This window comes from Rhamphochromis sp. 'chilingali' (genome assembly GCF_963969265.1).
Source record: "Rhamphochromis sp. 'chilingali' genome assembly, chromosome: 4".
Lineage (NCBI taxonomy): Eukaryota > Metazoa > Chordata > Actinopteri > Cichliformes > Cichlidae > Rhamphochromis > Rhamphochromis sp. 'chilingali'.
Window position 1 is genome coordinate 12699207 of NC_137948.1, and position 24080 is coordinate 12723286.

Consider the following 24080-nt stretch of genomic DNA (forward strand, 5'->3'; position numbering starts at 1 on the left):
TTAAACAAGAAAATGAACATGTATGTGACAAATTTGCCCCTCATGATATACACTACTTTCATTTCTGCTCTTTTGCACTCAGTTTAGATGCATCCTGACTTCTTTAGAAGATGCTTGATGGAGAACAGTGCAAACAGCCTCATTTTAAAAATACATTTTCCTACATTACCCCCAAATGACTAATTTTGTGCTAATATACATTGATTATTGATTATTGTTTGATTTGCATTGTATATGTAAAAACTCTACACTCACTTTCTTGAAGCTGTTTTCATTGTTAGAATCTTATGTCATCAGTTGTGGTAATTCATGATTAACTACATTGAAAATGCATTGGAAAAGGAAATATTACTGAAATAAAATTCCTGTTCATCATAACATAAAATGGTTAAGTTATAACCCAAAAGCTATACTTTAATTTTGTGTAATATTAAGATGGCTATTTTATTGTATAATGATTTCATTAATGCAAATCACCTGTTGCACATTCTGAATTTGTTCAATGTATTTGTGTAAGTTTTGCATTAACTGTTTAGGAATTACAACAATTTGTATACCGTTTCAGAGGTTCAAAAGCAGTTGGATAATTGACTAATAAACTGTTTTATGACTATGTGAGATTGGTTCCCTCAATGTCTAATAAAACATTTGACAGATAAAAGATCTGGAGTTGATTCCTAATGTCATTCTTTCATTTGGTATCTGTTTACAGGAACGCTCAATATGAAGTTCAAAGAGACGCTGATGCAATTGCACCAGCAGAAGCACATTATCACAGAGCTTCACTGTTGATACAGGAAGGCTCTTTCACTGATCAGTATCAAAATTTATTAGGTCAGATCCTCTGATATGTAGCTTCATATAGATTATCTGTATGTGTGTTTATAAACAGTTTTCAGTCAGAAGATAAATATAGAGCAGTCTGTGATAAACGTTTTATGATCTTTATCTTTATCAGTTTTCAATGGCAGTTACTTAGAGAAAAAACTCTAACCCTCTGAACATTCAAGTGATGCAGGTTTATCAATCTGACATAACTTTTATTCTTGGGATTACATGGAAATGCAAAGAAAGGATCTTTGACACCAAAGCAAATATATACTTAACTGATCATACTGTTGAATGCAAAGATTATCGTTAAGCTGACAACAGAGCCCAGACACATTTCCTTTCTTCAATTGTTTGCCTGATTTTTCAGTTTGGTTTACCCATGTTTTGAACAAACTAAATGAAAAGGAAATTAAAATGTAAAGGAAATAAAAAGAAAACACATTTATGTAAGATGTTGAAAACGGCAATCTGTTCTGCAGTTCAGATTTTGATGCACACAAAGGTCATCTTCACCATGACATCCTTTTGTTCTTCATAAAACCATATTTTACATGTTGTTTCACACTAATATGGTGACACTAATTTTTCGTGCGTACCCAGTTAATTCCTTTAAAGTCTTTACTTAGGTGTAATCAAACAGCAGGAATGTGCAAATGCAAATGGTAAAAATGGTAAATGGCCTGTATTTGTATAGCGCTTTACTAGTCCCTAAGGACCCCAAAGCGCTTTACACAACCAGTCATCCACCCATTCACACACACACACTGGTGATGGCAAGCTACATTGTAGCCACAGCCACCCTGGGGCGCACTGACAGAGGCGAGGCTGCCGGACACTGGCACTACCGGGCCCTCTGAACACCACCAGTAGGCAACGGGTGAAGTGTCTTGCCTAAGGACACAACGACCGAGACTGTCGGAGCCGGGGCTCGAACCGGCAACCTTCCGATTACAAGGCGAACTCCCAACTCTTGAGCCACGATATTATATTAACATTTTCCACACAAGCATTTAAGTGCAAATAATTTTATTGACATAATGACAAAGACAGAAGACAAAGCAAATCTGAAAACTGTTATTTGAAGGTCTCCTTTATGTAGTGTTGACTGCGTATCTGTAGTTCTCACTCTAATAATATAGATTTTTTTTATTTACATTTTCTACCTACAATCCAAAGGTAAGGTCTGTGAATTGCAGATGACAACTCTGCTGGATGTCATGTTAATGTAACTTTAAAATGACATGATGATCCAGTGATCATCTCATGATGATGACTGAATCATTCAGGTCAAATATGGATTTCTGCTGAGGGACAGGATTTGTAATTATCTGTAATTATCTTTCTCAAGATGCTCAAGATGTTTACTCTATTCTCTTGCTCTTCATGGCCAGAGACTCCATGACAGTGAAGAAATTATGTGGTGTTTCTGTTTCCTCCAGTTCAGAGTTGGCACAGAAATCAGGAGGCAAGTAGTCCATAGGGTTTGAGGTGCCAATTACCCAGTTGAAGGTGCTGAAATTAAAAAAATACAAGTTTACTTGTATGACTAGGTTACCAACATCAAATTCAAAATTTACAGATGGAAAGCAGAGAATAGAACACCGTAACACTTCAGTGTCTTAACTTTTGCATGGTTCAGGGTCAAAAATCCAAAACAGGTTCTCATACATATGATTCTGTTTTCTACTGTATAATATAATAATATGATATGTGTTTGCATTATATTGTTAGACATACTGTAATAAAAAGAAATTCCCTCTCAAATCTAAAATGGTTGCTGAAGTTGTTTTTAATATCATTAGCACAGTTTTTGTTCCATTTTGTCTGTTTTAGTTTTATATTACTGCGACAAAGTGGGTGGAGCATTTGCACACTTTAACACTCACCATTTGTCTTATGCGTGTTAATTTTACACACAACATTATATTGTTTTGTCTGCTTGTGCTTATTTGCTGTGGTTTGCCAATCCTAAGGTAACATTGCTTCACTTTGTGTGTGTGTTAAATTTGTGGTTAACATCAAAACAGTTGATCAAGTTAAAGGAAATACACACACATACATTTTCAAGTTTCTTTTATAATGTTCAATTTTAAAAAAAATTTTTTCCCCAGGATCCATGCAGGTCAAGTATCTTGTTACTTTTATAGTGCTGGTGATGTCATGGTTGACATCACTGGGCCAAACCAAGTTGGGAAGGGGGGGGGTCTTTCTGTAGGAAGGCTTGTTTTAAATGGATTTGTTAAGAATATTTGAATTTTTATTGAATTTTTAATTATTTATTTATAGGGAACCATTTAGCCATGAAATTGAGCTAGTGATAAATTACTGAGTGTTATGTGTTTCTCAGATGTTCATGTTGCTTTGTAGTTTTACTGGCTTACCAGCTATTGGTATATCTGGACTAATTGGCTGTGTAGGCTTCAGATGGGGAGAGGTGTGCTGTGTGTGTTGTGTGCCTGTCATGTTGGTTAGTATATATTAATTTATGGAATTTCATTTATGTCTAAGTTTCATATGTCATGTAGAATACTGTAAATCTTATCTAATCTACCCTTTTCTCATAACTCAACTTTTTTTTGCTGAGTCTGTCTACATACCTTCCCTTTACATTCGAGACAGACTCTCTTACAGTTACCTGACAGTGAGCCACCCAGATTGTGGAGTATAGCTTGCGAAGGACACAGGGATGCAGCCGATCTCAGTAAAGACAGTTGAATAAAAGCCTGAAAACATACAGTATAAGTTATATGTAAACAGGCTACCTGAGTGGCATAAATGAAAAAAAAGTGTTATTTTACATTTACTAAATTCACTACTATTTCTTTTTATTTTGTCATAAATAGGAATTTACACTTCTTGTCACTATGCTCGACATGCATGCACAGGCAAAGGTAATTTGGTCATTTAGTAGTACATTGGCTTAACCTAATAACTAGTAGGATAGAAAGGTTTATTGTAACATACTGCCAATCCTTTACTACAATGTCTACTTGAAATTACCAATCAGTGTGTACATTTACACAAAAATAAATTAAAATTTGTCTTCCAAAATAATGAAAATGGCACATAGCACTAGTGGTAGTATTCATGGCCTTTCAGCCTTAGAATTAGTACAGAACACATTTATTTTTGCTTCTTCTTACCATTTTCTGAAAGACTGCCATACCAGGTGTTGGTTAGCACACCCATTCCCCAAGAGGAGGAGGAGCCCATGAACACCTGACCCATCAGTTTAGCATCAGGGGGAACTTGCATGGGAATGAAGGAGGAATCCAGCTTCATCTTCTTGCAAGAGAGTGTTTTCCAGTTGGACTCGTAATAGACCCCCTGAAAGGATGAACAAAGAGAGTGAATGCTCTTTGCCTGTTCACATCTTGGCTTGTATGCTGCCACTGTAGTATTGTAGCCAGCACGGTCTTATAATATGTTTGCATAAATATCAGTGTGTTTTTGTCATTTTATACTTTCATTTTATTTTTTCAAATGTCACACTACGTTCATTTATTTTTTTATTCTAAAGATTGGAATTCTGTTTATGTGTTAGGTAAGACAGAAGAAATGAGTAATTTGAATGATATTTAGATACTTTTTGAAGTGGGAGGGATCATTATGAAGGAAAAAAAACACAAAACATTAACAGTTTAATGAGGCTTTACTACCTCTCTAAAAAGCATCAGCTGGTCCAGAGCAAAGTCCTGATTGTCACCAATTCCGAAGTTTTTAACTCGCATCCTCTGTCCCAAAGCATCATAGGTTATTAATCCCGTTGAGGAGATGAGTCCATCGCCAGTCATCTGAAAAGGAGAGATAAAAGCCAGTTTTATGAATGACCTAAACATTACTTAATGGTCATTAAATTATATTTAATCTGCTATGTCTTTAGTTCAAAAGTTTGTATGATGTCTGACTGCACTACTGAGAAAAGCACAGAGAACTGTCTAATTGATTCACAGCAAGAAACTGGATATCATGTGTCCATCCAAGCAACAAAATCTTTGTCTCAATGAAATGAAGTGTTTCTAGTTGTGAGAACTCATCTGAAGCAAATGATATCATCTTGTGAGGCTTGTGAGCATGTGAGAAAGTGAATGTCTCAAACATATATTCCTGAACTTGTCTCTAGTTAATGTCTAAAACCCAGGTACTAATGTTAAAACATATTTCAGTACAAGTTGAAGTACTTCAACTTCAGCTTATTGATCAGCTGACCTGGTCTTTGTGGATCTACACAGCTGAATTCAACAATACATCAGCAGTTATTTCATAAGTTGTCCTGGCTGGTTTCCATCCTTTATACTGACAGTAAGCTGTTTATGCTGTCTTCATATTATACTGTATACAGCCACAATCAGCTTAATTTCAAATTCATTTCAAAACTTCTGAGTATTTTCATGAAACCTTTAAATAATGCATTCAGATTGTTTTGCAGCATGTTTCACAATATGTAAAAATATAATGCCACACGTACAGACCCAATATTTGATTTACAAAAGTGAGGACTTACATGTAAACTTTGCATTTCCAGTTTATCCAATACCACTGCAATATAGTGTCAATATGAATATAGCTAGCAACACTCTGTGTGACAAACTGCACACACACTCATGTGTTTGGCTAGATGCTGAAGTGCGGGTTAGGCAAACCAAGTGTGCGACAAACCAAAGGTAACAAGCTTTTTTTGAAAATGCGTGAACTAGAAAGTACAGATATTTTTTAAAAATGTAGGGAATAAAAATAAAAAGTTGTCAGAAAAATAAATACTAAAGAAAAGTACAGACACCTGAAAATTCTAGTTAAGTACAGTAATGAAGTATTTAGACTTCATTACTTTCCATCTCTGTTAAAACCTAATCTGTACATATTAAGGCACAAAAAACTGCTCTGTTGCTGCATAATCATACTATTATGTAAGGACATATTACATCCAACAGAAAAGGGTTTAGTTGGCATAAAATGCAAGAGAAGTTTGCTTAACACTGATCAGAGCAATAGAGATATATAGTAAGTTCCTAAAGATTATCTGTGGAGCACATCAGTGAACTCACCACAGTGAGCCCTCCACTCAGCAGCTCTGGAACGACTGTGGAACAGAAAGTCAAAGTCAAGCTTCATTTGTTATAACAATCTAAAATTAAATGCATAAATATACTCATTGGAGAACCTTAGCTTACTATACAAATTAATCTTGGCAGCCTAGTTTGACTATACCTGGTTTTTAAGATAGATTAAAAAATATGTCTGTGTCTCTGAGTAAAAATAACTTTTCTAACATTATGAATTGAGTTTTTTCATATTTCTGTTTCAGGCACATTTAGCAGGTCTCTTAACACAGATATAGACATCAGTTTGAGTATCTTGTTCATCTAAGTCCATACTCACCACAGGGTTTGGGGTATTGGGCGACACCCACTGCCAGCAAGAGGCTCAGGCAGGACAGCACACTAATGAAGTTCATGGTGAGAAAGTTGCAGAGTCGCCGGACCAGGAGAATCTGTGAGCGCTCTGGTTCAGGAAACACTTCCATATAAATCTGCTAACAGGAGGCAGTGCCCACATCATGTGACGTCCTTGTGCGTTTTCTGGACTATCTACTTCACTAAATAATTAACAGTTGTACTTTACAGTTTACAAGACATGGCTGTTTTTAATGTTGAAGCCTAAAGCTCATGACTTAAACTGAAAATAAAATGCAAGTAGGCTATTCTAATATGCCTTATATTTTATCTTAAATTTACATATCTTTTGCAAAAAAAAAAAAAAAAGGGTGTATAGAATGTCATTAAAGTATTAAAGAAAAGGTCCTTAATCTGAAAGATAAAAATTAATAATAATAAAAATGAACATTAATAGTATAGCCCTTTTTGAAGGTTATTGCAAACAATTAATCCTTAACCTATAATTATTTTGCATTGCATGTGTTGCAAGTCTTCTTACAGTTTGTGCTATTCAAACCTGAAGATTTAGTGCCTTTCTCAAAAACAAATTTACCTGTAAATCATTAGTTAATGGGCTAAATGGCTCCAATCTTTTAACTGCAGATGTAAATATTCCCATGTTATTCTAAATAACTCCACCTGCTTATTTCTCAGCCTTGATGACAAAAGCATATCTGAATGTCACACTGTGGCGAGTTCTTCAGGATCCTTTGGTTATGCACTTCTACCGGGGGAACTAAAAATTAAACAACTGACTCACTTAAAAGCATCAGTTAGTACAGACCAAAGGTCTCACCGGCTTTAAAAACTAACGTTTTTAACTTGCATACTCTAAAAGCATGATAGGTTATCAATCCTGCTGAGGTGATCTGCCCACTGACATTCTAGGTTTTGAATACCACAAGTGGCAACAATGATTAATACATCAACATTAACCAAAATACAAAAAGTAATGCTTACTTTATGTGTTGAGTATTTGTATAAAAACAAATATGATCGCCACCACTTTTCAGTAGCCCAACTGTAGCTGATTAATAATGTCATTATTTCAAATATTCCTCTAATGTTCAGAAATTCTAACGGTCACCTTCTTATTATTCTTCCCTACATAACAAAATCCACAATGACACTTTAATAAATATATTTTTTACTTGTTATTATTATTTATTTTTTACCTGTGAGTGAGTGTGATAAATGACCCCCTTTATTCAGGGCATTACAGTTCACACAAGGCCAATTTCCAGTGGAAAGAGATTTGGGAAAAAAATAAAAATGTATATCAGCATATGCATGTTCATCATATATATAAATCTGTCTTTACACAATTGACTCTCAAATTAGCAGAATGCATAGTGGTAAATAAAGAAGGATTATCAAATACTTTACCAAGAGAAATGGGTGAAAAAGCAGAAGCTATTAAATACATTGTGTGCGTTACTGTCAGTGCTAAATTTCATATAAATAACAAGTAGCATTAATATAACAGCATGATTAAATGATCTTAAAATGCCTGTTGAAAAATAAATGAGGAAGATGTCTGGGGAATCTGCTTAAAAATTATGTTCACAAACAGTGAGATCTGTAAAAAGTCTTAAAAGTAATTTTTAAAAATATGATCTATCTCTAGATAGATATCTATCTATCTAGATATCTATAGATATATATATATATATATATATATCTCTATATCTATCTATCTATATATATATATATATATATATATATATATATATATATATATATATATATATATATATATATATATATATATATGCAAATAAACTTCTGGTGTAGACCAAAATCAGTATCCTTTTAAAATAAGCTGAAAATCACAGCTAGTAGACAGATGTGAGACAAGTAAATCTCATAAAAACAGTTTGATAGACAAAAACAATACAGGTTACACATAATTGGATGCATATTATATTTATTTTTCAATATGCATATTAAATATTAACCTTTTTTTATACCTTAGATTCCCTTGGCATCTCAAGTTTCAGGGCAATCATTAAAACAACCATCTTTAAAGAAAAGGAATAAACTCAAACATTTCAGTGCAAAGTGCTCAAGCCAAGTTCATTAAAACAACATACGATCCTGTCTCCGAGTTTAAAAATGAATTAGTTGACATGTATAAATAAAAGAAAACGAAAACAAGTCTGGCAACTGTCCATAATAACTGAACTGATGTTACAAGAACAAACCCCTTTTTTTTTCCAGTGTAAGTTCCCTTGGTTTGCAGCAAAGCATCAACTTACAAATTCTCACTTCATATACATATATTAATATGAACATTTTGTGTATTTTAATATAATCTTGTTACAGTTTCTACAAGAGGTCCATATGAATTAAATATTATATTAGGTGAACTTCTGTGATTTAGAGGTTTAGGATTACTCGGGATTTCTGCGTATTATCCACATACAATCTGTTGATATTGTCAGGGTTTTATAGATAATGTTGGCTCGTTTTGGAGATTATCATTACTCCAAAATTTGCAATGCACTCACACGTACACCTTGTTATCACCAGAGGACACTATTGGCATAAATGTCAAGTCATACGCAGGAACCCTGAGTACTGTGCGTGTGACCTTGCCTAAGCATAGGCAGACGCAAACTTGTTTGTTGTTTAGTGTCAGTCAAATGATCGCTCCACAGTCATGCTCATTCTGAGTGTGTTGAACTCTGGTAGAAAAGGCATCGTCTTTATCTGGCATCATCTCAAAAAAAACAACTCAAACGGCAGATTTTTAGCACACAGACAAAATGTCGTCCACTCACATTCATCCCTAACTTTCACCGCACACTCCATATTCCTCCCCATCCACCCAGCTTTATCTCAATGTATTTTTGAAACCTGTCCACTGCATTAATTCACAAATATTTCTGCTCATTCAACCACTCCACTTTGGTGATAACAATTTGCCATTCTTCCTGTAGCATTCCCTAACTGACTTTCTACATGGTATCTAGGATAAGCTTAACATAATTACATTATTAGTAATTACAGCTCTGTCTATGCTCCCTACTTTTCCTTTTAGTGCCCAGTTACCATTTCAACAATTCACAGCTTTACACATCAGTACCAGTCACTCCAACACACAGGTAACCCACACACACTCATCTGAACAAGCACACATCAGAACTGAGGACTATGTATGTCAAATCATCAATGACACAGTGCAGATAAGGTGTGCTGACATTAAAGATGTACATAAAGATTTAGAGAAACAGAAGGAACATGCAGGTGATTCCAGTTGCTGAAATGGAAGTTTAGAGTCTCAGTTTTTGTTATGGTTGGAATTACAGTAAAGTTGACGTGTCTGAAGAGACAGATTCTGGGTGGGGTAAATTTTCAAAGCCTGTTCTTAAACCGCATAATCAGGAGAAAGTCACTTGATGCAAAGAAGATTCAGCAGTTTAGACAATAAGTGGCTATGCTCCAGAAAGAAAACTTTGAGTTTTTAGTAGATGCAAGGGCTGAGTGTGATGCCCACATCTAACACTGAAAATTTATGGACCCTTAGTCTTATCCTCCTACTCCTTCGTGGCCGACTGTCAGCAGTCTGAGACTTCAGAGGTGTTGGAGTCACTGGCAAGTTTCCGACGTTGCCTCACAGATTTCTCCTCATCCTGTAGAGAAGACAGTGTTTTAACCATTTGGTGTAACTTAAATCTAATGCCAAGAGATCCTCCGTTTCTCGCCTGACAAAATCTCATCTTGGACACAAGATATCAAACATAAAATGTCTTAGGAAGGTTTACAGGACCTTGGTACTAGCATGTTTGACATAATAAAGCGTATGGTGACTGTATGTTTCATTGTATTATTTGTAATGTGGAGTGTAATAAACATTGAAGCATTTTAAGGGTCTGAAGATTTGCTGGAGAGCTTTTCATCTAAAGAGGTGAGTTATTATTGTTTCATTGGAGCAAAGACTGGTTGCTGGAGCTCAGAGAATTAAAACTGTAGTGTTACCGTCTGAAAAACTCCATTCTGTCCCCACTCCCCAGGAGAGTGGTCTTCAGGGTACTCTGCTTCATCCTCCTCTTCCTCCCCTTCTTCCTCTCTTACTGTGTCCATTCCATCTTCCTCATATTCTGTCAGACAGTCCGACTCCTCCGCTGATCAGAAAGATTTAGAGGAGATATTATAGAAAGAAATTATTGAGACTGACCCATCCATTTAAGGTGGCACTCATAAAATATCAGGAACATCCCCTATTATATTCAAGAAAAGAGACAAGGATACAATTCCTTATTTATCAGACTTACTGAATTGTACGTTGTCACAAAGGAGAATGCTGTAAGCTCTGTCTTTACTATTCTACATCAGAAGGAAAATATATTCCAACAAAACATCAAGAGCAACTCTTTCTAGACAATAATGAATTAGTAATTATTTACCTTCTGCAGCAAGGTAGCTTTGGACTGGCTCTATCCTCGATACAATCTCTGCAAGATCAGTGAAGTCAGCTCCTGGACACGTGTAGGACTAATGGACAACATGTTATTATTAGTATTACATATAGAACTTGCAGGTTCACCTTTAAAGACACGAGTTACAGCAGCCATGTAAGATAGGATTAATAGTTTAAGTGTGCGTATGTGCCCTTCTCACATCTGTTCTCTTGCTGTCATTGTAGTCGGCTGAACGATGGTCTTTCAGCATGTTCTCGATGATGTCACCCCGAGCCCAGCCAGTGAACACTAACTTGCCGTGCTGAAAGCCCACATCCTGCAATACACAGTAGTTCAAATGAAAGCTGTAAGTGTTTAGAAACAGACCAACTGATTTAAATTCAGACTGAAACACTGATGGATCCTGTGGTGTATTTAGAGTAATAATAAACATTTATATTTGCACTATGGGATGTTAAACCAACAGTTGACTAATTAAAGCTGTGATAGCTTTTCTTATGTTGCAATATACTATCTAAAGCTAGTAGCTTTACTTAAAAAAAACATTTAAAAAATTAGCTGTCGATTCCATTTTCAAAGAAGCCCACATTGTTTTCCAGTATAAACAGAAACCAAAGTAGTACTTCTCCCTTTTTTGCCCAAATAATCAGATGATAGACACACGAATTTTAAAGCTGATCCATAATATGAGACTAGGGATTTACACAACTGTACTTGATGGGTTTAGATTTTATTATTGTCATTTGTATTAGGAAATATTTAACCATATATGCTTAGAGGTGTATAATCAATTGTGTAGTGATAGGATGTGTGATCGTACTTGTTTTTCAGATTCTCACCCTTCAAAGAGATTACACCCATTTTGGAAGTAGCCTGATTTCAGGTTCACACAAATAAAGTGTATTTTTGTGCAATTAAAAACCCCATACTGGGTAAGTAACTCACATAGATCTCATCAAACTTGCCAAAGTCCATGGTCTTGAAGCGGTCAATGGGTGGTCTGATGTACTCACAGTAGGCACTCTTCTTAACCACTTCTAACTGTCGCACGCACGACACATAGGCCAACCGTGACTGGATCTCTGCCATGTCCGGCACCTACAGAAGGGAGTATCATAGATCTTTATTCAGACAACACACTACCAGATTTCACAATAAATAAATAAAGATGAATCTGCTGATTCCATAGCAGAATTGGATATGCTACACATTGATCAGATGGACTCAAAAGGTACCACTGCCTCATACTGCCAACCCATAAAAGGCTTTTTCCCAGAAAAATCTTTCATAGAAAAATTTTGGCACCCTCTAAGAAAGTTTTAGCTCGAGCCAAATAGAAACATTTGGAACCAGTATTGTTGGACTCCACTTACTCAGTTACAAAAGACATTTATGTTAGCCCAATCTAAGACAGGAAAACTCCTGCATCCAGTACCTTTACTTTCTCTGCCCAGGGATTGATCCGTTTCCACAGCAACCACCAGCCCGACAGGCAATCGCCATAGTTACACAAGTCAGTCTCATCTTGACTACCCACGTCGATGGCAATGACTGTTCTGGCACCCGTGTTCCTCGCAATGTCCGCTGTTAGACGTTTAACACCAGTTTTTTCACACACAAGCACACAATCACGCAGACGAACGACCATAGCGTCACAAAATCCGGCAGCAGAGATGATAAGACAATAAATACGGTGTTAATAAGTTTGTTTCAGGTTTGCCTCCAGAAACCTTCATTTTTAGAGGCTCAGTGTTCTAACAGACGTACACCACAAAAACACAAAACTTTTAAGACATACAAGTTGTAAGCTCACTTCAGAGAATTTACAGCCAATTAAATGAGATGTATATATGTAAACTATACATATTTCCTGGCCAAATAGCGCAGGGCCTTTTTTATCCCCTTATTAAAAGGAGCTTTGCAATAGTAGGCATTTTTGTGGTGTTGAGTCTGTGGAAGACAACCCACAAGCCTGAAACACTGATCCAGCACCCCAAGAACAACTTTAAAAGCAGCTACACAGAAGGCAGAGTGAAACAAACAAACACAGGATGTTAATTTGACAAAGTTCCCTTCCACTGGATCAATCTTTTGGGCCCAGGCAGCACCATATTTCACAAAGCATTAGCCGGGACACAATGAGAAATGATTTAAATGCAGAGCAGAAAACTGCAATAGGCCAGTCTCATTGTGAAATATGGTTCTGTTTCTTCAGTACAGAGGATATTTTTTTATTATAAATACATCAACCCAGACTCAGGGGAATTTTCACCGCCACATCAAAATGAAAACTATGTAGTATGCATCTCAATTGTCATCATCATCGCACAAACATTTCAGGAATATGTACCTTTGGCTCTGTGCAGTTGCTTTTAAGCAATGATCATCCATTTACTAGTCTGCAGACAAAAAAAGTTGTTCCCCTGAGTCTGAACACACACCACTGATTTTTCCTCTTGTTGAAAGCACGTGACAAAAAAAACTTACGTTTTATTCTTACAGCTTAAACAGAAACCTCACCAGGCAGCTTTTTGGGTTTGTTTTAATGTAAACTTGCCTGAAGTAGTTAATTTTGAAAATGTGTGGAACATTTGTATGATTATAATACCAATTAAGATTTTGCTGCAAGCCTGTTAAAAATATTATTGCCAATCATACAACAGTTTCAACATGAGAAGAATCAGAATGTAATCTCAAAGCAGACTGGCGTCTTATGCATGGCGGTTTTGATGTCAGAAGAGGATTTGTTTCCATTTCTTCAAATGTATATTTACTAGAAACTTCTCTCCAACATTTTTAATTCTATCCCTATCTGACACCAGGCTGCTTCACATACAAATACATCCCCACTGTTTAATGCAATATTTCCTAGTTGTAGAAAAAGCCTTGTATTTATATAAAATTTAAATAAACTTTAAACGTTGCATTTCTTCCCCCATCTGGCAAACCAGGTTACTTCAGCGATTGATTTAAAGTATAGTTTGTTTTAATCTGGGCTTTTCAGTCCACTGATTTGAATTTTCTCATTATATAAATTTGAACCGGCTTAATATTCAGATGGGGAAAGCTCAGCAATACCACAGGACTTTCCTCCATTAACATTAAGCATTCATCCACTTACTTAAAAACACAACCTCTTAATATTGCTAACCTAAAAACCACCATTCAAAGCATCCCCCCATCACCATCCCACCTTCCCCCTCCTCTGGGAGACAGGAGTTGGATAGAAATTAAGGACTGGATTGGTTCGGGGTGGGGTGAGGTGGGGAGCAGGGGGTTACCACCTATACTTGCCTGGCAGGTTGTTGATGTAGCCACCATCCATTAGCAAGTTGCCATCTTTGGGGTCGCAGAGAGGCGGCAGGTACCCTGAGAGGGTCATGCTCGCCCGTACATAGCGCCACAGTGAGCCTGGCACACCAAGGAGGGAAGGAGGGAGGAGGAAGGGGGGGATAACATCTCAATAATGTTTGCTATACGTTTCAGATTAGTGTCGACACAGACCGCAATCCAAACACCAGAGCGAGGTCGGACAAAAGAAGGTAGTCGATCCCTGCAAAGGCTAGGACTGTCGTTCTGCCTACCTTTAAACTCTGCTGTAAACCACTGCAAACCTCATTACCTTGCACATAGATCCTGTGTGGCTTGTGCAAAAGGTAAAAAAGTAAATGGCAACCATCACAGAGAATCAAGGTTGTTTCATCTCCAAACTATGTCCCAAAAACAGTGCTTCACTGCATATGATCCTCCTTTATAAGTTCCTCAAAATCTACAGACCTATTGCAACGTTAGTGAATAAACCAAAGCAGTAGAATCCAATTTTACTCCTATTGCCAACTGTGTGTAGGGACGGAGCAGTAGTAGATGTTGATGTGACAATGTTTGGAGATTTTTCAGAGTGAATATTACAGGGAAGCAACCAGCCTACTCTGTCCTGCAGTACAGCTCAGTGTCAGCAGAGGGCAGGAGCAGACAAAGTGCTGCATGGGTTGGAAGGATAAGGAGCACCACAGAGAAAAGTGAGGGGTGCTACTATGCATAGAGAATATGTGAATGCTTGAACAGAATTACATTACTGAAATGTGACTTCTGAAAAAACACCACTTGCAGATTTTCATCCCTGTTGATTGTTTGTCATTTTAAGGGCTTCGTTGACTGTGTATAAGAGGTGCAATGTGCAACAGCAAGATCCAGAACACATATTTTCTAATAATAATAATAATAATAATAATAATAATAATGATATTTGTCATCAATATATATTTATGAAAGATATATAGATGGGATGGCTTTAACTAACATACTGGCATGCATAAAAAAGCAAGCAAAGCCAGGGGAGAGGACAACAGCTGGATAGGAGGGATTGAACATGCTCCTGTAGGCAGAGATGACTGAAATAAAATAGAAGCAGGGAATCAAATTGCATTTCAGTCCATTTGACATACACATTTAGGTGAATTGGAACACACAGTGATTTACATGTGATGTCAACATCTCATGTAGATTGCAGCCGTTCACCATCTCGTCAGTTCAACACTGAATACTGTCTGTTCTCTATACTTGATCTCGAGCTGATAAATCTGCCAACATCTAAATTAATTCAGGTTGACTTCAATTGAAAATGACAAAGAAGAAAGAAAAAAAGCCAAGTACAGTGATGCATGAAGACATGCCTCAACCTTAATGTCATAGGAGAAGTGTGAGTTTCAGCAAATAGATGTGTTCAGATGAAGCCTGATGATCATGCAGCTCTCTATGACCGACAGATATCCAAACATGCATGGAGAAATCCTGAGACTGAATAAACACAGTGGAGTTCAGTGGGTTTCGTGATTTTTTTTTTTAGGTGACACTAAGCTAAATGGATAAAACGTGTTCTCTGTGTGAATAACAAAGTCAATGGGAGAGACGGTATGATGCAATCTGGGCTTTAAGATATATGTAGGATGTAGTCTTTCCTTCCAAACCATGGGCTCCCAATATCCACCAAGTCAAGGTGGGGTTAGTTACATTGAGAACTTGGGAGGGAGACGAAAGAAGAGGAGGGTAGCTGGGTGGTTGATTGTCGATTTGGGGATGGAGGCGGGAGGGGGGAGGTTTTGGTGAGCGGGTGTTTAAAATCTGACCTGGGACATTGTTAACATAGCAACCATCCACAAGCAAGTGGCCATCCTTGGGGTCGCACAGGGGAGGTAAATAGGGGGTGTAGGAGGCGCTGGCTCTAACATAGCGCCAGACACAACCTGTCAGGAAATGGAGATGGAAAAGGAGCAACACATCAAATATGGGCCAGACTCCACATCACAGATGGGGTAAAAGAAATATGAAGGAGAGTAAAAGAAAGAAAGGAGAAGAATAAAGAGAGAGAGAGAGCGAGGAACATGGAGAAAGAAATGCCTGCAAGATAGTGAGGAAACTGAAAGTAGCCGCAAGTAGCTAAAAAGAGAAATGGGAGTATAATCTCATCAAAATTACTTTTATATGCCTGTGATTTTAAGAAAATATTGCAAATTCTAATATGATCCACCTTTTATATAGAGAGCTAAACTGCAGGAGTACTCTATAACCTTTTAAATGTAACTATTTGAGGGAAAAGAGGTTACCTCAGAGCTTTGTTCAGAATACTAACAGGATATCAAAATATTTGTGAAGTAAAATTTAATTCAAGGAACAGAATATGATCTGACATGAACAGTTTATTTTTAGGATAAATATTAAAAGCCAGTGGTGATGTAAATGAAAGAAAATGAAGGAGAAAGAACAAAGTATCAGAGAACAAATTTGAAAAGAAAATAAAGAACAGTGATGCTATCTGATGTGTTCATTAAGCATGTCAGAGAAATAGTATTAGCACTGTTAGATGACTGGTTCATCCAGCAAGGTGCGATAAAGACAAGAAGACAAGGGATAACTGTAAGAGACATGAGATGAACAGACAGAAACAAGGAAAGAGAGACAGACAGAGAGTCTTAGGCCTCCAACTAAAGCTTCTAAAAAATATAAAAAGGGAAAAAAATCCTAGGTAATTTTTCTGTAAAAGATTTGCAATTTCTATTTAGCTTCATATCATTCTTAAATTTGTGCCTTGGCTGTGTTCCTCACTGGATAAAAACCAAAGTAAGTAATTCAAACTCTCTGCCTTACAACAACCATCAAAATGACAGTTATTATTTCCTTTCAGTGACTCAGAGTGACATATTCACAATAGCACCAAGCTAGAAATGCTGGACAAAAGCAAACCAAAAAAACCAAAACCAAAGAAAGCACAGAATGGAGATGAAGGAGTGATGGATGCAACATGGGATGGAAACCACTAAAAGGCAATGCGGTAAATGGTAAGTTAAAGTGTTCTGGATCCTACATGTTGACATGGGAGAAGATTCAGTATTCTGAGGTGAGTGACTACACAGGTTATTTTGTCTTTGTTGTAAACTATAAATGAGCATATCTGTAATGTCTCTCCATGCTCAGAAAGACCAGACATAAAGTTATATATGAAGTGAATTCGGGGAGTTTTAAACATAAATTGGATTGACACTAAACAATGAAAAAGCTACAGGTTTGTTTGTTTTTTATATTAGCACATGGCGATAGTAAGAAAGGAAAATCCAGATATAGAAGAGAGAGGAAGAAAGAAAGAATGAAATTTAAGTAGGCACATGATAAGAGGCAAAAGATGGCAACAATGAAACCAAGTAAGAAGGCGTAACTCTAGCAGTTAGTTCATCCACATGCCAAGATGCAAACATAAGCATTCAGCGTGCTTAGCTGCAGGACTGAGACCTGAAAGCTTATGAACTCCTCAAATCCAGCAATCAGCCAGTTAATAATTCAAAACACTGATTTTACATCAAAGACTACAATAACTTCATTTAATGTACAAGACTGAATATTAGAAACGAGCATTAAACAGAAAATGGTAAACTGGATTTGAGGGTTGTTTTTTCCACACACAGTCGTTTTAGATTGCAGAGATTCATTTTGGCTATTGTTAGTGATGGTGCATTTTTAAGCAAGTCAAAAAGAACACACATCTCAGCAAATACACAGACAAGCATCAAAACATACGTCCTTTCTTTTGTACATACTTAGCAAAATCTCTTTCTAACACTTTAATGGAGGCATACTCCAAACAAGGTTGAAACTGGCATGTTTTTTGTAGGAACAAATAAATGGGTTTGCAAACGAAAGGCTACATGTTCCTTTGATAACTGCACTGTAATCACATATTCAAACATTTTTAATTATCCAATCTAGTATTTCTCCCTGTCTCATATATTTTGATATGAGGAACTTAAACCTGCTTTCAGAATAACTTTAAAGTATCCTCCCACGGGTAGTGGACACAGTAAAAGCAGGCCTCTGTTTTGCCCATTTCCAGATGCACGCCTTGGATGCTGTTCTAGTAGTTTTGCATAATTTACAGTTCAAAAGAAGAAGTGGCTCACAGGGATGACTTTTACATGTACTGACCTCATTACTGGAAATTATGTCCCTATATATGAGAGAAGGTACAGAGAAGCATCATAGCCTCCCCCCCTTAATCAAATATACAATTTGCCACCTACACATATATCCACCATATTAGTATTTGTCTATGTGGAGATTGCAAACACACCAGTTCAGTTTAGTTTGGTGTACATCCACCTCCAACCTTACATCTGAGACTTCTGAGAACATGCAATCCTGCCACTCTCATAATGCATTAGCCAGCTAAATGCTTGTTTGTGGCATCAGCTTAAGCCTAAACGTACAACATTTACAGATTTGCCATCTAGAGAATACGAGACATTATAATCCCTTTAGTACCTCGTGACACTTGACTGAGTAGAACAACATGCCAGTATATTCACTTAGATAAGAGCTTTGATCACTGTACCATATTATTTCTGACTGACTGCTGCAACCATTTAATTACATATAAAACCAATTTCACACATTAGTTTTCTGTCATTCAGGGCAGTAAAAATGGATTAAGTTGGGTTAAATTTAAAAAGAAGCAACTGTTCATTTCCACTTACATGTATGCATGAATGTGAACTATTCTTAAATCTTAGTAAATGTACTCCATGTAAACATAATGTGAAATACAAACGTACTGTAGTAATCTCGACTAAATTTTAAGCTAATAAAATGCTACAGGGGTAACGACCCCTGCGGTTAGAACAGCGCTCACTTACCATCCTGATGAACACGCATAGCTGAGGCCGTGATGTCAGTGGTGACGTTGAAGTACGGCAGCCACAGGTCCTGAGAAAACATTTTATTTCAAAGTTAATGATAGAAAAAAAACAAAACCCTCTTGTCTTATGGCAATGTTGTTGCAATAGGGAAAAAACATTTTGTACCACAGTCCCACCTCTATTTGCTTGTCCTGAAACACTTTATAGATGCTGGTGTTAAAGGCAGAGCCAGAGAACATGGAGGTGATGGGATAGGTAAGATCCAGAACTGTTTTAAACACCGAATTCATTGCCTGTTAAACAAAGAATTGCAGGGAATTAGTAGATGTTTGTCAGATTTTTGTGAAAAACTAAATTGTCATCAGATATGACCAAAAAAATGATTGCGTTGATAGTCCTAGATGTGTGCTCTACCTTAGACCACTCTCTTGCTCTCTGTTTTGTTCTAACAGCACTCCTTTCTTCTGCATAAAGGGCACCGATGAAAGAGCCAATTGAGGTTCCACCCACTATGTCAATAGGAATCCCTGCTTCCTCCATAGCTTTAATTACACCGACATGAGAGCAGCCTCTGTAAGAGGGAGACAATTTGTCTGAAAACAAGCAAGTACGCACGATGCAGAGTACATTTACAACATCAGTATTTGAAATGGCTTTTAGACTAAAAGACAGACACATTTTCCTAATGCTGCTTTACTCTGTATACAGGCACAGCATAGTGTTTCCACATTAGAAATCCTTCCATACATTACCACACAGACATTAACTGCACATTAGTTTAGTACTGCTGAACGTTTGTGAACTTTATTGGTGCAGAAAGTCTCATCGACTTTGCTCACCTAGCACCGCCACCTCCAAGCACGAGAGCAATGCTGTTTCCAGTGAGGACTCGGGCCAGCCGAGAGAAGTCACTATGTCTGTCTGCAGTTTTCTCAAATACCTTCTCATACACCTCCCTCTGCACAAGCACAGGAAGAAAAACACACAAAAATAAATACAGGGGTTACATTTTATTATGTGTAACAATATTATCAAAATATTACAATTGCTGTTATGTTGAACAGTAAATAGGGCTGGATGAGGTTGCTTTAAAAAAAACAACAACACTCAAGCAACATTTTAATGAATGAAATGATGCAAAAAACAACAACCCCCCCCAAAAAAAAACAAAAAAAAAAAAACAGTGAGGCCTCCCCAAAGTGACAGGGGAGTGCTTTACCAACTAAACCTTCTATGATGTTTCCAACATGAAGTGCATACTGGCAGCTGTAACCGAGTTACAAAAAGTTTTAGTGTGAGAGCTATCCTAATGGTGTGTCTTGTGGCTGGAGTGCCAGAAAAAGAAATTACTCTTCAAGAGAGTCAGGAGGTCTGGCTAGTATTTAACAATGCGAAAAGCTGCAGATGTGAAAGGGTAATGTGTGTGCACGTGCCCTAATTAGCAAAAAGCAGAGAACTGTGTATTGTTTACTGTTAAAATGTGAGGCTCAAACCCATGTGGACTGTAGTTAATATCAATCTAGCATACTCAATATTCAAAACAAGGCTTTTATATTCTCCTAGAATATTGTACCTTCTAGAAATTATGGTACTGATATCTCTGCCATTCTGTCCACCCCTAAATGTAAATAAACTGAAAGCATCTAAAAATCCTATAAAAAAATTGACTCTGTACCAGTTTGCTGGGACCTCGTCTGGAGAAGACCCTCCGGGGACACTTGAGGTGAAGATGCCCTGAGCACCAGCTGCGCATGTTGAGCCACTCGACTGTCCTGGAAGGTCCAGGTCCATCTTCTCTGTGCAAAAGGACCAACTGTTTCAAAGCTCGCACTGCTGTGTTTTCCAGCATCTGCTCCAACTGAAGGAAGACGAGACAGTTAAAGTTATCTGTTGCCATTAGATTTCTTCTCTTCCCAGCTCTTTTCCCACACACACACACACACACACACACACACACACACACACACACACACACACACACACACACACACACACACACACACTTCTCCTAGTGTAGGTTCCTGGTCCCCAAGACCAACAATGAGGATGCAGTCAGCCTGTCGGATGCAGCGCTGTGTCCATGGGGTCATGCTGTTGTCTGTCTGGTAGAGGACAATCCGATTGATGTCCTCCTGCTGGGCCAGCCAGCCGGAGAGACGATACTCATGGATACTGATGGATAGAGAAGAAAAGCAGAGACACAGACAACGACTTGGAGGTATGAAAAGTAGCAGAAGTAATTTGTTTACATTTTAATACATTATAGGTATGCAACACGAACCACGCCTACAGCATTTATAGCACTTATTTGCAATGCCTATCTCTACAAAAATACAAAACTCAGTAACATCTAAACAAGTAAGGAAAAAATAACACACACACTAAATGCATAGCTTCAAGTAAAGCCCAAGCAACAAGAAAAAAGGGTTTGTGATACAGACAAGATTCTTTGATTATCAGACTGACCTGTCCAAAGCCGAAGCACCCAGACGTTCTCTAATTATGTCACTGGTTAAAAGTAATGTAGGTCCTACAAGAGTCAAACAAATTGTATATCACAAAAAAGTAAAGAACTTGTGCGTCTGTTTGTCGACCTGCTTTAATTTAAAGACACAGCTACACAGAAGTCAAGCAATCCCACTAAAAAAAGGATTTTTACGAACAAAACTGAAATGTGTGGGTTTACCAATGGCACTAAGTGCATGGCTGAGCTCTAGGTTGAATGCATTGATTGGCACTTCATCACAAACAGGCAGCACTGCGACAGTGGAGAGGTTGCTTGCTGGGTTGGTGACATCAGCACTTGTTGTCATGCTGGGAAGACTGAGGGCTGAACCTAAAAGATTAAAACAGTGAACAAATGGAGTGAATGAGAAACTGAAGGCTGTAAAAGCACAGCTGGCTGGTGAGGAAGCACGCATGTGTGTGTTACTGCCCTCACTAGTCAATACTTGAATCGACAAAATGAACTAGACTATGTCAAGATAAATTAGCATTCAACTACATGACCAGAGTGACGCATAACGCCATCCTGCACAGGCGTGGGGGGCGTTACCCTGAAAAGAATATAACACTCCTAACTTTAGCAACACTAATCAAACTAGCATGACAAACTAAATCTGTATGTGCAACCACATGTCCCAGTGATGACGTGCAATAATAACAGTAGTATATGTGTGTATGTCTCGGCAACATCTGCAATATTTAGAATACCATTTAATTTTTGAATAAAGTGAATAATGGTCTCATGTGGTTCTGCATTAGTTCTCAACCTTGCTCATTAGCGCATGCTCATTTCATTAAATCTGGTCACCTGATCTTTTTTTGGTTTTTTTCTTCTCCTCAATTTACTGGACTTACCAGAGAATGGCCCACGACCCTGCTGCAGATTTCCCAGAATCTTCTGACCCAACAAGTGGATCAACCTTGTCACCACCTAAACACAACAGTAGAGAAAATTGAAAAGAAACTATGTTATTATAGTACATTAATAACATAAAAAGCCACTTAATAGTACTTCAAGGACAAAGTCACAGACCTGTGGATATCGTCGCTTGATGTTGTTAAGGGTTCCCTCGGGCAGTTTAACCAGCTCAGTGTCTCTCACAGCATGGACCGTTGTGGCTCTTGGCTGTTTGGTCAGCGCCTCTACCTGATACATAGTTAGATTGGATTAGTCCCTCACTTAAAACTTAAAAAAAAAAAAAAGAAATGAGAAGAAATCTAATCGAAATTTTCCAGATGTGGAAACATGCAGCACACTGCTCTAGTCCCAATCCTAGCTCAGGACCACAGCTGTTTTTAACTTAATAGTCTTGAGCTTATTTTACTAACTAGTATCTATTCACACATGGGTAGGATGAGACAAAAATGCCTTGTTCTCACCACTCCAATGAGTTCTCCTCTACCGTATTCCCCCACCAGTTCTTTCTTGCCGTTCGCCTTACGGATGACTGAACGCAGACGTCCATTCAGAACAATGTAGGTGCAGTCTGACTTGTCATCCTGTCTGTTGATGCGTAGATTACAGGAAGAAAAAGCATATTTTACATTTACCGTTATAATTATGACTGAATAATAAGAAATGTAACAGGATGACCAAGTATTGTTTTCACATAGATGCAAAGATTGTTTTCATTTCTTTGTCTAAGTAAAGACGAGAGCAGAGTACCTGTAGAGGGCTCTGCCAGCTTCTACAGCCATCCAATCAATGGCAAAGTCCATCTGCCTGACAAAAGGAGACATCCGGATTGCAACCGTGTGGGCTGCACTCAGCACCACGCTGGGCTGCTCCCTCATGATCCTGCAGGGGGAAGCATATAACAGAAAGAGTGAGAACAAATACTGAATAATTCACACTGGAATATGGTCAAAAGTAGAGAGATATAACTCAAAACTGGGAGATTACTTTAGAAAAGAATACTAAAAGTTTACTTTTTTATATTTTAAGCTTTCATATTCTCTGGATGTATGTATGAATTTCACAAGCTGGCTTTTTCTTATTTATTCAGGTGATACAAGCTTTGTGTAAATGTGTATGCATGTTTGTTTTTGTTTTTAACTCAATTTAGCTTCAGTTAGCTTTCAGAGTGGGTTTGCTCATTTCAGTTCTTACTGTTTGAAAATGTTTAGTTTTAGTTTAGTGTTTATTAGTTTCAGTTGTTTTAGTGTTTTTAATTATTAATGTATGGAGCGCAAATGGTAGAGGCAAAATTTAGGAAAATCAGCACACGTATTATAATAATTAAAAAAAGAAAAAGAAGAAGAAGAAGAAAAAAGCAGGCGTTTTTGAAAGCAGGTGAATCGCATTCAAATTCTCAATCAACATGTCCATCGGTGCCTCATCGGCAAGTTGTGATAACAAATTTTATAAAATTAACAGATGCTAAAACTAAGGGTATTTCTCCCATATTTTTATTGTATTTTAATTAGTTTTTATTTGTTTCAGATGGTTTACAAAAATGTCGTTTTTAAATTAACCTCCTGGGACCTGACATCTGCATATGGGGACATCACATTTTGGGTTGTCTAGACCACAATACTAAATTTTGCTCTTTCAAATGGCTTTCAAACGGGCCGTATTGCTCAAAGAGGCACAATTGTTGTTTCTCATTTTGCTTTTGTGTTTTGCTGCTGTGTTCAGACACCAAATAAAGAGTTTTGCACATTATTACTCAATTGTGACTTAATAGTTTTCTATCGAACAC

General features: G+C 37.4%; 2 protein-coding genes across 7 annotated transcripts in view; both read right to left on the reverse strand.

Moving 5' to 3' along the window:
* Positions 1–1991: 1991 nt before the first annotated feature.
* LOC308395998 (ependymin-like) lies at positions 1992–6286 on the reverse strand (the record flags this gene model as incomplete). The annotated part of the gene is made up of 6 exons (XM_080881058.1): positions 1992–2343; positions 3467–3554; positions 3975–4158; positions 4491–4625; positions 5877–5911; positions 6211–6286. The coding sequence occupies 6 exons, from the start codon at positions 6284–6286 to the stop codon at positions 2193–2195; spliced, it is 669 nt and encodes a 222-aa protein (XP_080737184.1). The 3' UTR covers positions 1992–2192.
* A 2655-nt stretch (positions 6287–8941) lies between these two features.
* The window catches only part of pnpla6 (patatin-like phospholipase domain containing 6), a 36296-nt gene continuing 21157 nt past the window's right edge, over positions 8942–24080 (reverse strand). For 2 of the 6 annotated variants that reach the window (XM_080880616.1, XM_080880615.1), the window contains exons 18-37: positions 23045–23176; positions 22759–22882; positions 22412–22525; positions 22234–22309; positions 21560–21709; positions 21340–21403; positions 20877–21045; positions 20549–20731; positions 19713–19831; positions 19288–19444; positions 19050–19166; positions 18871–18940; positions 15817–15933; positions 13985–14101; positions 12126–12274; positions 11636–11788; positions 10890–11006; positions 10676–10763; positions 10248–10393; positions 8942–9901 (exon numbers count right to left, since the gene is read on the reverse strand). In XM_080880616.1, coding sequence (XP_080736742.1) covers positions 9827–9901; positions 10248–10393; positions 10676–10763; positions 10890–11006; positions 11636–11788; positions 12126–12274; positions 13985–14101; positions 15817–15933; positions 18871–18940; positions 19050–19166; positions 19288–19444; positions 19713–19831; positions 20549–20731; positions 20877–21045; positions 21340–21403; positions 21560–21709; positions 22234–22309; positions 22412–22525; positions 22759–22882; positions 23045–23176 — 2437 coding nt within the window. In that variant the 3' untranslated portion in view covers positions 8942–9826. The remainder of the gene's footprint in view (positions 9902–10247; positions 10394–10675; positions 10764–10889; positions 11007–11635; positions 11789–12125; positions 12275–13984; positions 14102–15816; positions 15934–18870; positions 18941–19049; positions 19167–19287; positions 19445–19712; positions 19832–20548; positions 20732–20876; positions 21046–21339; positions 21404–21559; positions 21710–22233; positions 22310–22411; positions 22526–22758; positions 22883–23044; positions 23177–24080) is intronic. The other 4 variants (XM_080880619.1, XM_080880617.1, XM_080880620.1 and 1 more) reach the window with 2 other exon arrangements.